Source organism: Felis catus, chromosome B1, assembly GCF_018350175.1.
Source record: "Felis catus isolate Fca126 chromosome B1, F.catus_Fca126_mat1.0, whole genome shotgun sequence".
NCBI lineage: Eukaryota > Metazoa > Chordata > Mammalia > Carnivora > Felidae > Felis > Felis catus.
Genome location: NC_058371.1, coordinates 43,227,091 through 43,240,892, shown reverse-complemented (window position 1 = coordinate 43,240,892; position 13,802 = coordinate 43,227,091). Strand labels below are relative to the sequence as shown.

The window sequence follows — 13,802 nt, the reverse complement described above, 5'->3', positions numbered from 1 at the left end:
CAGGGAGATGGGAAGGCTGACATCTGCAGACTACAAGAGCAGTGGCCTTGGAAAGGGCACACTATCGATGGTTCTCCCCATGCGGCATGGAGAAGATGCAATACTCTTCAGTTCTGCTGTTACCACTAATATAAATAATGCTTGTAAAATTCTTACCTAATAAACAATGTAGGGCAGTAAAAAAATAAGAACTTAGTTAAATAATTTAGTTATTTAGTGAGTACTAATTTTTAATATTTAGAAAAAATATATAATGTAATGTAAGAGAAATTAAATGCCACATTTCCCAGATTTAGTTCTCATGTATAGGTACAATCCCAATACTCTCTATGATATACATGTTTGAATTTTGGATAAGCTATATCAGAAAGAAGTTGAAGAAATGGTGGCAAGCATTAAACGTATACTTCATGAAGGAAGATTACCTTCAATCAAATAAATCTATACTATAAATCTACTATAGGGTGTAAGGTTGAAAATTCCTGAACAATAAAGCACTAGTAGCAGCCATTTTATATTTTATATGTTAGTTTAAATGTTAACTTATAAGTTAGTTTAATTCATATTTTATATGTTAGTTTTAATAGTCTGTATGTTAGTTTAATATTGTAATATATTCATAAAATATGAGTGAAATGTTTAGTGTTTGGGAATAATGTTGGTAATGATATCCTCTACACATTTTCATTTGGTTAATAAAATTTCTAATATAATTTGAAATTATGAGTATAATATGAAATTACCTATAACTTTCCATTATAGGTAAAAGTGATTTGGGGGGACGATCTACCACTCCTTCAAAACACCGATTTGAACTCATTTTCTACATTTTTCTACCTCTGCTCATCATCACTGCTGCTGTTGTAATAAAGCAGAATAAAATAAGAGAGCTGTGCTACAGGGGGGAAACTGAAAGTGACAGGTATATTTTTGTTTACTCTTACTAAATTCAATGAGTCAAGAAAAAAGTATTCCTGTTTCATCAGGGATAATCTAAGACAGGAGGTAGAACAATATGAGGCGAGGCCCAGGGAAATATTTCAAATCCGTCTGATGTCCTACTTTTTTTTGTTGTTTCTTAGTTTTACTCCTTACCATAACCATTCATTTTACCACTAGTATCACTTTCAGAGGAGCTATAGCTGCCAAGAGTATTGTGGAGGTCTGTTCAGCCTCTTAGTCTACCAGTTCTGTCTATATAGTCTTATTGTCTTCGGGCTTCATGAGAATATGTAATACTGCATCTCAAGGAATTTTTTAGATACAGGTACTCAGACCAGTGACAAATGACTTTATTAGAATGGCTCTCTCAGCTGAAAATAGTATTTATGAACCTGCTTCCATAATATTTATTTTCCTAAGTATTGATGCTGCTAATTTATAAAAACATTTCTTAACCAGAAATTACATGTGCAGTTTATAACACAGGTTAGGACACAGAAAGCAGCATCATGAAATGGGAAAAAATTACATTTTAGCCTCAGAAAACCTATTTTTAATGCCTAAATCTTGCATGCAGAAACTATGGCACCTTGAGCAAGTGATTTAATCTCTATGTTCTTAAAATTATTCTCTATAAGGACAGATTCCATATGTTTTTACTCCTATGTGGATCCTGAGAAACTTAACAGAAGACTATGGGGGAGGGGAAGAAAAAAATGGTTAGAGAGGGAGGGAACCAAAACATAAGAGACTCCTAAAAACTGAGAACAAACTGAGGGTTTATGGGGGGTGGGAGGGAGGGGTGAGTGGGTGATGGGTATTGAGGACACCTGTTGGGATGAGCACTGGGTGTTGTATGGAAACCAATCTGACAATAAATTTCATAATAAAAAATATTATTCTCTATAACTCTATACAATGGGAGATAATAAGTTTTCCTTATTATTTTCAAAAGTATAATAAACTTTTGGGTATACAAAACTAATAAGTGAAATCATCACATTATCTGTAATCTGTTACACAAATATTTAGTCATAATTATTAAGCCCCTTATTCACAATTTACTATGTTTTTCCACAGAGCGATTTACCTCTAGTTTTAACTTCCAGGAATTGGTAGAAAGAGAAGACATGAGTATATGTTATGAAAGGAAGAAAAAAATAGGAATATATAGAAAAATTAACTGAAATTTTGACTGCTACTTTAAGGCTTTAGCTTAATTTGACCAGAGGAGTTAGGAGTATCATAGAAGCAAAGGGCCTGTCTGTACGTATGTGGGCTTATAAATAATTCAATAAATGTAAAAGTAAGGTGAGAGGAGTTAATCAACAAAGCAAGGTGGCTGATGGCATTTGTTCTAATATTAAGCATCCATCTATAGATGAATGCATACACAAGATGTGGTAGATATACACAATGGAATATTACTCAACTATAAAAAATAACGAAATCTTGCCATTTATAACAACATGGATGGAACTAGAGTGTATTATGCTAAGTGAAATCAGTCGGAGAAAGACAAATATGATTTCACTCATATGCAGAATTTAAGAAATGAAACAAAGGAACAAACAAGCAAAAAAAAAAAAAAGACAAACAAAAAGCAAACTCATACATACAGAGAACAAACTGGTTGCCAGATAGGAGGTGGGTTGAGGGAATGGATGAAATAGGTGAAGGGGATTAAGACTACACTTACCTCGATGGACACTGAGTAAAAATGATTGTTGAATCATTATACCATACACCTGAAGGTAATATAACACTCAGAGTATGTTAATGTAATTCAGAAAGACAAAAAAAGAATTGTACCTGTTTTATTTTGTTGGAAAGGGACATTTAATGAGTCACTCTGTTTCTTTGAAAAATAGTCACTTAGTTGTTCAAGATTTAAAAATTTTCCCACTTAAAATAAACTTTGTCAATTTTATAGATCTGTGTCAGAAGAAAGCAGCAGTAACAGCAAATTATCCCCCAGTGAAAGGTGAATATAGAACAACGTGATTAACCATCGTGCATTGTATGTTTTGATCATTGTTTAGGAGCACTTCAAAATTATTAATTTGAAACCAAAATATTGTTCATAAGATCCTTTATGTTTCTCACTGTTAGCATTTATAATACGAAAAAAACAAAGCTTGCTTTCATGATATCTCAACCTCTCTTTACCAACCTACCCTAAAGGAGTGATTTTTGTGTACACTCACAAGCATCAGTAAGCACATAATTTGTGGGATTTTTTTTTGAGCATTGGTAAAGAGCACTTATATCTTAATGACATTTTACTGCCACATGTAAAGAACACTGATATTATAAGGGATATCATATGTGCTTGTGGTTACACTATTATCTTAGAAAAAAATAACTGCTAGTAAGATAAAGACTTGACATTTTCATTCATTTTAGTGTCTTAATTCATCTGGGAAAGTAAATTTAGAGATGAGACTATGGAGTAATCAAACAGAATATTTTGTAAAATTATATATTCCTCCTTTGTTATTGGTATATAAAAATTTCCCACACCGTATGATGGATAGAATATAAAAGGAGACAATATTTTATATAGCATTCCAGATTATTTTTCAAATTCTGTCTTCATCCTTGCAGGACAAAGTTGCATGCTATGATATTTGTGTAACAAATATTGAGATATGTGTCTGAATTGAGGGAATTCCTAATTTTAAAAGAAACTCTATTAAGTATGGACAGTCACCTTCCTAATCCTATTGTCAAGACTAACTGTTTTAGGTTCTACAAAAATTAGGCATATCATTGCTTTCTAGGTAAGACTATACTTTAATCCTTTTAATCACAATGAAATACGTATTACAGGACAGAGAACAATCAAATGTGGTTTATTTCATGATAATCTCTATCAAAAAGAGAAAAAGAAGAAATAATTGCACTCAAAGACTGGATGGAAACAATTAAGGAAAGAGCAGAAATAAATGAAAAGGAAAATAAACAGAAAAATAACAAAAAATGAGCAAAGAGAGAGGCGATTCTTAAAAATAGTAAAGCATATAACTTACTGAAACTACACTGTGTATAAACCTTCTTTTAAGTAACATCTTCTTCATTAAAATATACGTGTAATGTAAGTTTATGTGTAGAAGGATATGAGAATGAGTATATGCTTAACTCATTGGAATGTGTATAATACGTCCTTTACCTAACATTTTCTTTCATTAAGACAAGTGTTTGTAAATGTATCTGTTGAAGCATATGAAAATAGAAAAAAAATTAGTCAGTGGCTCAAAATAAAAAGAGAAAGGTTATAAAATGCCAATGTCAGGTAATAAAATTGCATATTTTTAAAATCTTTTGGACATTAGAAAAAAAGGTAATAATAGTGATAAGTTAAAATCAATAAATTTAAATTTTTAGATGAAATATATGTACTTTCCAAAAACATATCTTTCCCAAAGTAGAATAGAGAAAAAAATGCAAATATGAATAAGTCTTTCCCATTAAATATCTGGAAACTGTCACTTAAAACTTTCTCACAAAGTTGATACTTGGGCATATTGTTTTCATGGCATGCATCAGGAACAAAAGAGCCAAGATAAATTAAGCCAGCACTTCCTTAATCACGTTATCTTATATTGCATTGGCCAAACAAGTCACAATACCAAACTCAATGAGGGGATGTGTGTGATACAGGAATTCACCCACTCTAATAGGAGATACTAAAAGGCCACATGGCAAAGAGCATGGATGAATAGACATATACCAGAAAAAGAATGAAGACATGGGAAAGTAATTAAAACCATTATATCTTTCAAATATTTAAAAAAGAAGTAATACCTGTCTTACACTAGTCATCTGGAGAATATAAAAAGAAGCATATCCCAAGTTTCTCCATGTGGCCAGACTAACTTTAATACCAAAACTTGACAAAAGCTCTACTAGAAAGGAAAATTATAAATCAATTTCTGATTAAAGATGCAGCAATTTTAAATAAAACATTTCCAAGTAAATATAGTTAGCATTGTAAAAGATAAATAGCCATGGAGGGGAAGGGTGAATTAATAATGATAAGTTCATTTAAAATTAGAAAGCCAATATAATATAATTTACCATATTGATAGAAGAGAACAATTATGTGATCATTTCTATAGGTGAAGAAAAAAATAGCCTTTCACTATAAAAATGCCCACTTAACCAGTGATAGAAGGAGGCTATTGCAATTTGGTAAAGGAAATTTGAAACAAGAAAATATATAGCAAACATTCCAGTTAATGCTGAAATTGTGAATGTTTACCCCTGAGATCAGGAACATATTTCACAATTGTATTCTTTTTCAACATTGTATGGGTGATCCTAGCCAGGAAAATAAGGTAAGAAAAAAAAGTAGAAAGATTGGAAATAAAGAATGAATAATGTCATTGTTTGTAGATAATATGACTGTGTACATAGAAAAGTCTAAGACATTACAAACAAATTAGAATTAATAAATGAATTTAAGGTGCCTGGATACAAGGCCAATATATAAGCAGTTTTTTTAAATGTTTATTATTTATTTATTTATTTATTTATTTATTTATTTATTTATTTGAGAGAGAGAGAGAGAGAGAGAGACAGAGAGAGAGAGACAGAGAGCCCACAAGTAGGGGAGGGCAGAGAGAGAAACACAGAATGTGAAGCAAGCTCCAGGCTCTGAGCTGTCAGCACAGGGCCCAATGCAGGGCTTGACCTCACAAAGCCTGAGATCATGACCTGAACTGAAGTGGGCCGCTAAACCGACTGAGCCACCCAGGCACCCCAAGATTTTATTTTTAAGTAATTTCTATACCCAATGTGTAGGGGGGGACAGAGGATCTGAAGTGAGCTCCATGCTGACAGGCTGACAGCTGCAAGCCCGATGTGGGGCTTGAACCAGCGAACAGTGAGATCATGACCTGAGTCAAAGTCGTATGTTCAACTTGACTGAGCCACCCAGGCACCCCAATATAAAATCAATTTTAACTTTATACATACACAAGCAACAAACAATGAGAAAATTAAAATTGAAAAATGCAACTATATATACTTTGTGTATGTGTGTGTGAGAGAGAGAGACAGACAGACAGAGACAGAGACAGAGAGACATACATGGGAATGTATTCAGTGAGAATATGAAAGAGATTTGTACTTGAAATACAAAATATTGCTGAGAATTTTAAGACCTAAATCAATTGAGGAACATGGTGTGTTCAATATTTTAAGATATAATTTTTTTCCCAAATTGATCTATAGATTTAATGCAATCCTAAAATAAAAATCTTGACATTATTTTTGATGGAAAATTATAAAATGATTGTAAAATTTTTGTGAAAATAGAAATATAATAACATAATGTTGAAGATGAAAGAAAAAGAAAACTTTCACTGCTTAATATCAACACTTTCTATTCAGTGATCCATTAATTCTTGTTATGTGTGTGAGGTAGTGATAAAAATTTATTTTTCCCACATAGATATATAATTGATCCACCATTGTTCAAAAGAACATTCTTCTCTCCACCACATAGCAGTGGCGCCTTAAGAGTGGAATCTCTATTTTTTTTTGTTGGTTCCAAAAACAGACCCACAATATACACATGTCTTATTTACTCTTCTTTTTAATTTTTTAAAAACATTTATTCCTTTTTTTAGAGACAGAGAGAGACAGTGTGAGCAGGGGAAGGACAGAGAAAGAGGGAGACAGAGAATCCAAAGCAGGTGCCAGGCTCTGAGCTGTCAGCACAGAGCCCAACGTAGGGCTTGAACTTACAAACTGTGAGATCATGACCTGAGCCAAAGTCAGATGCTTAACCCACTTGAGCCATCCAGGCACCCCACGTCTTATTTACTCTTAAGTATAGTTGGCTATATTTATATTAGAAAAATATATGTTAAGTCAAAACCTGTCACAAGAAACACAGGTCATACATTATTTACACTATATGATGATAAAAAGGATTAATTCACCAGAAATATATATATATATATGTATATATGTATGTATATACATATATACGTATATGTATGTATACATATAATATATGTATATATGTATATATATATATACATATATATGCACCCAACATCAGAGCATCTAAATATATAAAGCAAACGTTGATAGATATGAACAGAGAAAGCTATAGACAGCTATACAGTAAAAGTAGGACACTGCAGTATCTCACTTTCAATAATAGAACATCCACACAGCAAATCAACTTAAAAAGAACACACTTGAGCAACCCTATAGACCAATGGGACCTAATAGACATATATGGAACAGTCTACCCAACAGTAGCAGAATATAAATTATTAAGTGTATATAAAATATTCTTTAGTATAGATGAAGTATTAGTTGACAAAAGAAATCCTAACAAATTAAGAAAATTTATGTCATACCAGGTATCTTTTCTGACCACAATGGAATGAAACTAGAGATCAGTAGCAGAAGGAAAACTGGAATATTTACAAAAATGTAGAAATTAAACAGTACATTCTTGAACAACCAATGAAGAAGAAATAAGAAGGAAATTAGAAAACTTTCTTTTGGAGTATTTTTTAAGAAAATATCTTGAGACAAATGAAAATGAAGCATACCAAAACACAGCTTAGAGAAGCCTGGGTGGCTCAGTTGACTGGTTAAATGTCAGACTTCAGCTCAGGTCATGATCTCACAGTTCATGGGTTCTAGCTCCACATCCAGCTCTGTGCTGACAGCTCAGAGCCTGGAGCATGCTTCTGATTCTGTGTCTCCCTCTGTCTCTCTGCCCCTCCCCCACTCAGGCGCGCGCGAACACACACACTCTCTCTCAAAACTAAATAAACATTAAAAACGATTTTAAAAAGTAGTGCTTAGAGGGAAGTTTATATCAATAAAGGCCTACATTTTTTAAAAAGTAGAAAGATCTCAAATAACAACCTAATTTTACACATCGAGAAATGAGAACAAGAACAACAAACTAAAACCCAAAGTTGGCAGAAGGAAGGAAATAATAGAGATTAGAGCAGATAATAACAAAATAAAGAATAGAAAAGCAGTTGGGGTGCCCGGGTGACTCAGTCAGTTAAGTGTCCGACTTTGGCTCAGTTTGTGAGATTGCAGTTTGTGAGATTGAGCCCTGGGCTCTGTGCTCAACAGCTCGGAGCCTGGAGCCTGCTTCAGATTCTGTGTCTCCCTGTCTCTCTGCTCCTCCTGCATTCTCTCTCTCTCTCTCTCTCTCTCTCTCTCTCTTTTAAGAATAAACAAATATTTAAAAAAATTTTTTTAGGGGCACCTGGGTGGCGCAGTCGGTTAAGCGTCCGACTTCAGCCAGGTCACCATCTCGCGGTCCGTGAGTTCGAGCCCCACGTCAGGCTCTGGGCGGATGGCTCAGAGCCTGGAGCCTGTTTCCGATTCTGTGTCTCCCTCTCTCTCTGCCCCTCCCCCGTTCATGCTCTCTCTCTCTCTCTCTGTCCCAAAAATAAATAAAAGTTGAAAAAAAAATTAAAAAAAATTTTTTTAAAGAATAGAAAATCAATTGAAAAAATCAACAAAAGCACTGTTTTTTAAATTAAAATTAATTAAACTTTAGCTAGACTAACACAAAAAGAGAGAAGACTAATATGAATAAAATCAGAAATGAGAGAGCAGACATTACAACTGGTGCTACAAAAATAAAAAGAATCATAAAAAATTATTATGAACAATTACATACCAACAAACTGGAAAACCTGAAAGAAGTGAATAAATTTCTAAAAACACACAGCTTACCAAGGTTAAATTATGAAGAAATAGAAAGTGAACAGATCAATAACTAGTAAGAAGTTTGAACCAGTAATCAAAAACCTCCCAGCAAATAAAGTCCAGGATAGACTGGCTTTACTGGTGAATTCTACCAAACATTTAAGGAATAGTTAATGCCAATCTTCCTCAAACTCTTCCAAGATATTGAAGAAGAGGGAACACTTTCAATCTCATTTTATGAGGCCAGCATTACCCTGACACCAAAACCATACAAGGACACCACAAGAAAAGAAAACCATAGGCTAATATCTGTGATTGGTATAGATGCAAAAGTCCTCAGCAAAATACTAGCAAACAAAGTTCAACAGCACATTAAAGGATCATCCCCGTAACAAAGTGATATCACGGGGTTGTAAGGATGGTTCGACATACAAAAATTAATCAATGTGATATCTCACATTAACAAAATGAAGAATAAAAAATGGCAGGGTCATTTCAATGCATACAGAAAAGGCATTTGACAAAATTGAAAACATTTTTATGATACAAACTTTTAACAAATTAGGTGGAAGGAGATTACTTCAATATAATAAAGGCCATATATGAAAAGCTCACAGCTAATATCATACTCAATAGTGAAAAACTTACCACCACATCTTACTAAATCTAGTAGTGGAAGCTCTAGCCAGGACAGTTAAGCAACAAAAAGAAAATAAAGGCATCTAAATCAGAAAAGGAAGAAGTAAAATTGTTCCTGTTTGCAGGTGACATGATTTTATATTTTGAAAACCCTAAAAATGCAATAGGATCTGCTGAAAAAGAAAATACTTAGGAATAAACTTAAGTAGGATGGTGAAAGACTTGTGTATTGATAACTGCGAGACATTGATGACAGAAGTAACACACAAACAAATGAGAAGACATTATAGGTTTTTGATTGAAAGAATTCATACTGTTAAAATGTCCATACTACCCAAAGTTATCTGCAAATTTGATAACATTTCTATGGTATTTTTGACAGAAATACAAAAAACAATTCTAAAACTCATGTGGAACCACAAAGTACCCTGAAAAGCCAAAACATGCTGAGAAAGAAGAACAAAGCTGGAAGCCTCACACTTCCTGATCTCAAAACATACAGATGACCCTTGAACAACATGAGTTTGAACTGTGTGGGTCCACTCATACACAATTTTTTAATAAATACAGTATAGTGCTGTAAATGTATTTTCTCTTTATGATATTCTTAATAATCTTTAGCTTACTTATTAATACAGTATATAATATATATATAAATTGAAGAAGAGGGAACACTTTTATGAGGCCAGCATTGGCTGTTTTAATTGACTGTTTTTATTGACTGTTTTTATTGACTTTATATTTTAATTGACTGTTTATATTATCAGTAAGGCTTCCAGTCAACAGTAGCCTATTAGTAGTTAACTTTCAGGGAAGTCAAAAGTTATACACAGATTTTCAACTGCATGGGGGGTTGGTGCTCCTAATCCCTGTATTGTTCAAGGGTCAACTGCATTGCAAAGCTACTATAATCCAACAGTATGGTGCTCATATAAATACAGATACAGACCAATGGAACAGAATAGAGGGCTCAGACATCAACTCATGCATATATATATATATATATATATAGTCAACTGATCTTTGAAAAAAGTGCTGAAAATACACAATGGGGAAGAGAGTCTCTGAGAAATGGTGCTGGGAAAACCTGTAGGATATCCACGTATAAAAGAATGAAATTTGACCCTTTCTTTACACCATACACAAAAACAATTCAAAATGGATTAAACACTCAAATGTAAGACCTGAAACTGTAAAACTCCTAGAAGAAAACTTAGGGGAAAATCTTCATGACATTAGCCTTGGCAGTGATTTATGGGGTTGCTTATTTTCAAAAAACATTTTTCGTATTTTTAATGTACTATCAAATTTTATTAAAATATATAGGATACTTTGGTAAGTATACAAGTTAAAGAGAAGTTTCTCATAATCACAGTATTCAAGAAAAATTTCCTTTAACAATATAGATGCATATCTTCTTAAATGTTTTTCTAAGCAAAACATACATATACTTTTTTTTTACTTAGAGACTATTATGGACAACTTTTAATATCTGAAGATATAGGTCTATGTCATCATTTTGTGACATATAGTATTCAATTTAAAAATGAAAAACAACTCATTTTAAAAAATCTATCATTATGAATATTTAGATTACTTCCAGTTTTTCATTGTTGCAAACACCCTGTAATAAACATTATTATATAAATATACCTTTTAGAGCAATTGTCCAATTATAGTCTCAGAATAAATCCCTATAAGAGAAATTCATCAAAACATAAATATAATATATACACTATCATTGTCTTTGATACCTATTGCCAGATTACCCAGTTGTAGTGATAACCACCAATCCATTATATCAGGTTGTAACTTTTATAAGTTAGTTACTATTAAGTAGTCAGTTGCATATGTGAATGGTATACTTTCTGAACTATAGAATATCTTAAATTTTAGTTTATTTTTCTATCTTATTGAATTTTCTGTTACTTTCCACTGTGTCATTTAGTAATGAGCTATTTCTATAACAAGTGCAACACAAATAGAAAATACACAATACAGGGGTGCCTGGATAGTTCGGTCAGTTAAGTGGCAGACTCTTGGTTTTGGCTCAGGTCATCATCTCATGGTTTGTGAGTTTGAGCCTCGGGTAGGGCTTGCGCTGATAGCATGGAGCCTGGTTGGGATTCTGTCTCTCCCTCTCACTCTCTCTTTCTCTCTCTCTCTCTCTCTCAAAATAAATAAATAAATTAAAAAAAAAGAGAAAATACACAACATACTTATCTGAGATTACAGGAATTTTTGAGACTTTCTTTATATGAGAGATGCTTAGTGTATTTTTACCCTCTCCCATCTCTCATTGCGCTGATTTTTGTTATGTAAATTGGAATTTTAGACCTAGCCTACCATTAATAAATTCCCATTTTTAAAACATGCCTTATTTTGGTTCCAAAATTTTTGTCATTTTCAATTTTGTACTGAAGTTTTCAACAAACATTTTGACTTTATTTTATGCTTAACTGGTTTCATTTTTCATTATAAAGGGTGATATTTAGATTTTAATTACATTAAGATCCTTTTCCATCCAGAGGCATTGGTATTTCCAAATCTTACCTTCACTGTCCTTTCTTTCTTTTTTTAATGTTTATTTTTTTTCTCTTGAGAGAGAGAGAAAGGGAGAGAGAGAGAGGCAGAGAGACAGAAAGAGAGAGAGGGAGACACAGAATCCAAAGCAGGCTCCAGACTCTGAGCTTTCTTCATGGAGTCGGATGCTGGGCTCGAACTCATGAACTATGAGATCATGACCTGAGCAGAAGTTGGATGCCCAATGAACTGAGCCATCCAAGTGCCCCTTGACAGTCCTTTCTTAATTCATTCAATAAATTGTATCTGTATGTGAGTATGTAAATCATTCTGGTTCTTATGACAATTGTAACAAGCAATAAGCATTCATTTCAAAAATACAGGTATGCAAAAGAATGAAACAGTGATCATTAATTTTAGCACCCAGGATGATTATTGTTAAAATATTTTAATATATAGTTGCACACATGTGTGTGCATATATATTGGTGTTTTTATATTTTACCAAATGTGATTGTACTTAGAATTATTGCAATTTTTTTATTCTAAATTAAAATTCATATATTTAGAATGGAAATTTCAAAGTACTTTGTTTTATTGACCTAAATTGTTTCTGAACATAGGGAAATGAACAACTTACAGAATTTTAGGAAGCTGCTTCTATTACAAAACTAAGAGTATTTGCAGTTGAGGTAACAAATAATTGATTTTCTGGAATTAATTTTTATTTCCCTGATCCTTTCCCTTCAGTTAATTATAACCTTCAAGTTATTTGTGTTAGGGCTTGAAAAAAAGAGAAAAAAGCACCACCGGCATTTTGTGTTATATTCTATTTTGTTTTCTCTTGCAGCAACAGTCTGTAACAACATTGGCCTGGAGAAAGGACATTACCAAAGAAATCCTCAGAAACTGAACTAAACCAAGAAGGGAAAAATAATTTCACCCTCAACTCTGTTGGCACTACTGATGGTTTAAAGTATGAAATAATAAATCATCAGCACTTGAATCACCAAAATTATGTCTGATGTTTTCTCTGTATTTTCAGTCTCAGCTTCCACCCTATGTTCTCCAACATGAATCCATCAGAGGCTCTGAATCAGGTGAAAGCAGCCCAAGACCCTCATCTCATGAAGCCAAGAGGGCCTGCCAGTTCACTCTCAAGAGTGAAGTATACAGTGTCTCGTTTTTCCCTTATGCTCCTTAGGTTGACCCGAGTCTTCTTTCCTCAGTCCAACGTCTCTTCTTCTCTTCAGAGCTCCTGGCTTTCAGCTAGCCTGTGACTTGCCCCAGTGGCACTTAATGAAGATAGGATCCAAATTCAATCCAATGCTTCTCTCTTTGAAAGCTATATACATGCTTGAGCCTGTTGAGACTCCTATTTACCAAGAGCAGATTTACTGTAGAGCTAAGGAAGCAAAAGCATCAGGGCCACTTACTTACATAAGGCTCTTTTCAAAGTCAGGACCCAATTTTATATTCTCTTTTTCAGAGATAGTTCATCAAATTTGATAGAGTTTGGGCCCTACAGAATCTGAATTTTCCTCTTTGCCCCAACCTTGGCAGTGGTGTGCTGGAGCCAGTTCGTACCAGCTTACAAGAATTCATTACTAAAATTTGAGAAATTTTGCTCTCATATAAAAAGACAACAAATTTTCGGGGTGCCTGAGTGGCTCTGTTGGGTTAAGCATCTGACTTTGGCTCAGGTCATGATCTCATGGTTCGTGACTTCAAACCCCGCGTCGGGCTCTGGGCTGATAGCTCAGAGCCTGGAGCCCGCTTTGGATTCTGTGTCTCCCTCTGTATGCCCCTCTGCTGCTTGCACTCTGTCTCTCTCATTGTCTCAAAAATAAATAAATATTAAAAAAAATTTTAAAAAGACAATACATTTTGGTGAAGATGTGGAGAAATTGGAACTGTTGCCCACTGTTGGTGGGAATGCAAAATGGTGCAGCTGTTATAGGAAAAAGTACGGTAGTTTTGGTATGGTAGAAAAGT

At 33.6% G+C, this 13,802-nt stretch overlaps 1 protein-coding gene across 2 annotated transcripts in view; it reads left to right on the top strand.

The window, feature by feature from the left end:
• The window catches only part of LOC101097969 (disintegrin and metalloproteinase domain-containing protein 5-like), a 128,542-nt gene extending 115,720 nt beyond the window's left edge, over positions 1-12,822 (top strand). For both annotated transcript variants that reach the window (XM_006930748.5, XM_019828533.3), the window contains 3 exons: positions 763-922; positions 2,876-2,926; positions 12,658-12,822. In XM_006930748.5, coding sequence (XP_006930810.3) covers positions 763-922; positions 2,876-2,926; positions 12,658-12,670 — 224 coding nt within the window. In that variant the 3' untranslated portion in view covers positions 12,671-12,822. The remainder of the gene's footprint in view (positions 1-762; positions 923-2,875; positions 2,927-12,657) is intronic.
• The last annotated feature ends 980 nt before the right edge of the window (positions 12,823-13,802 follow it).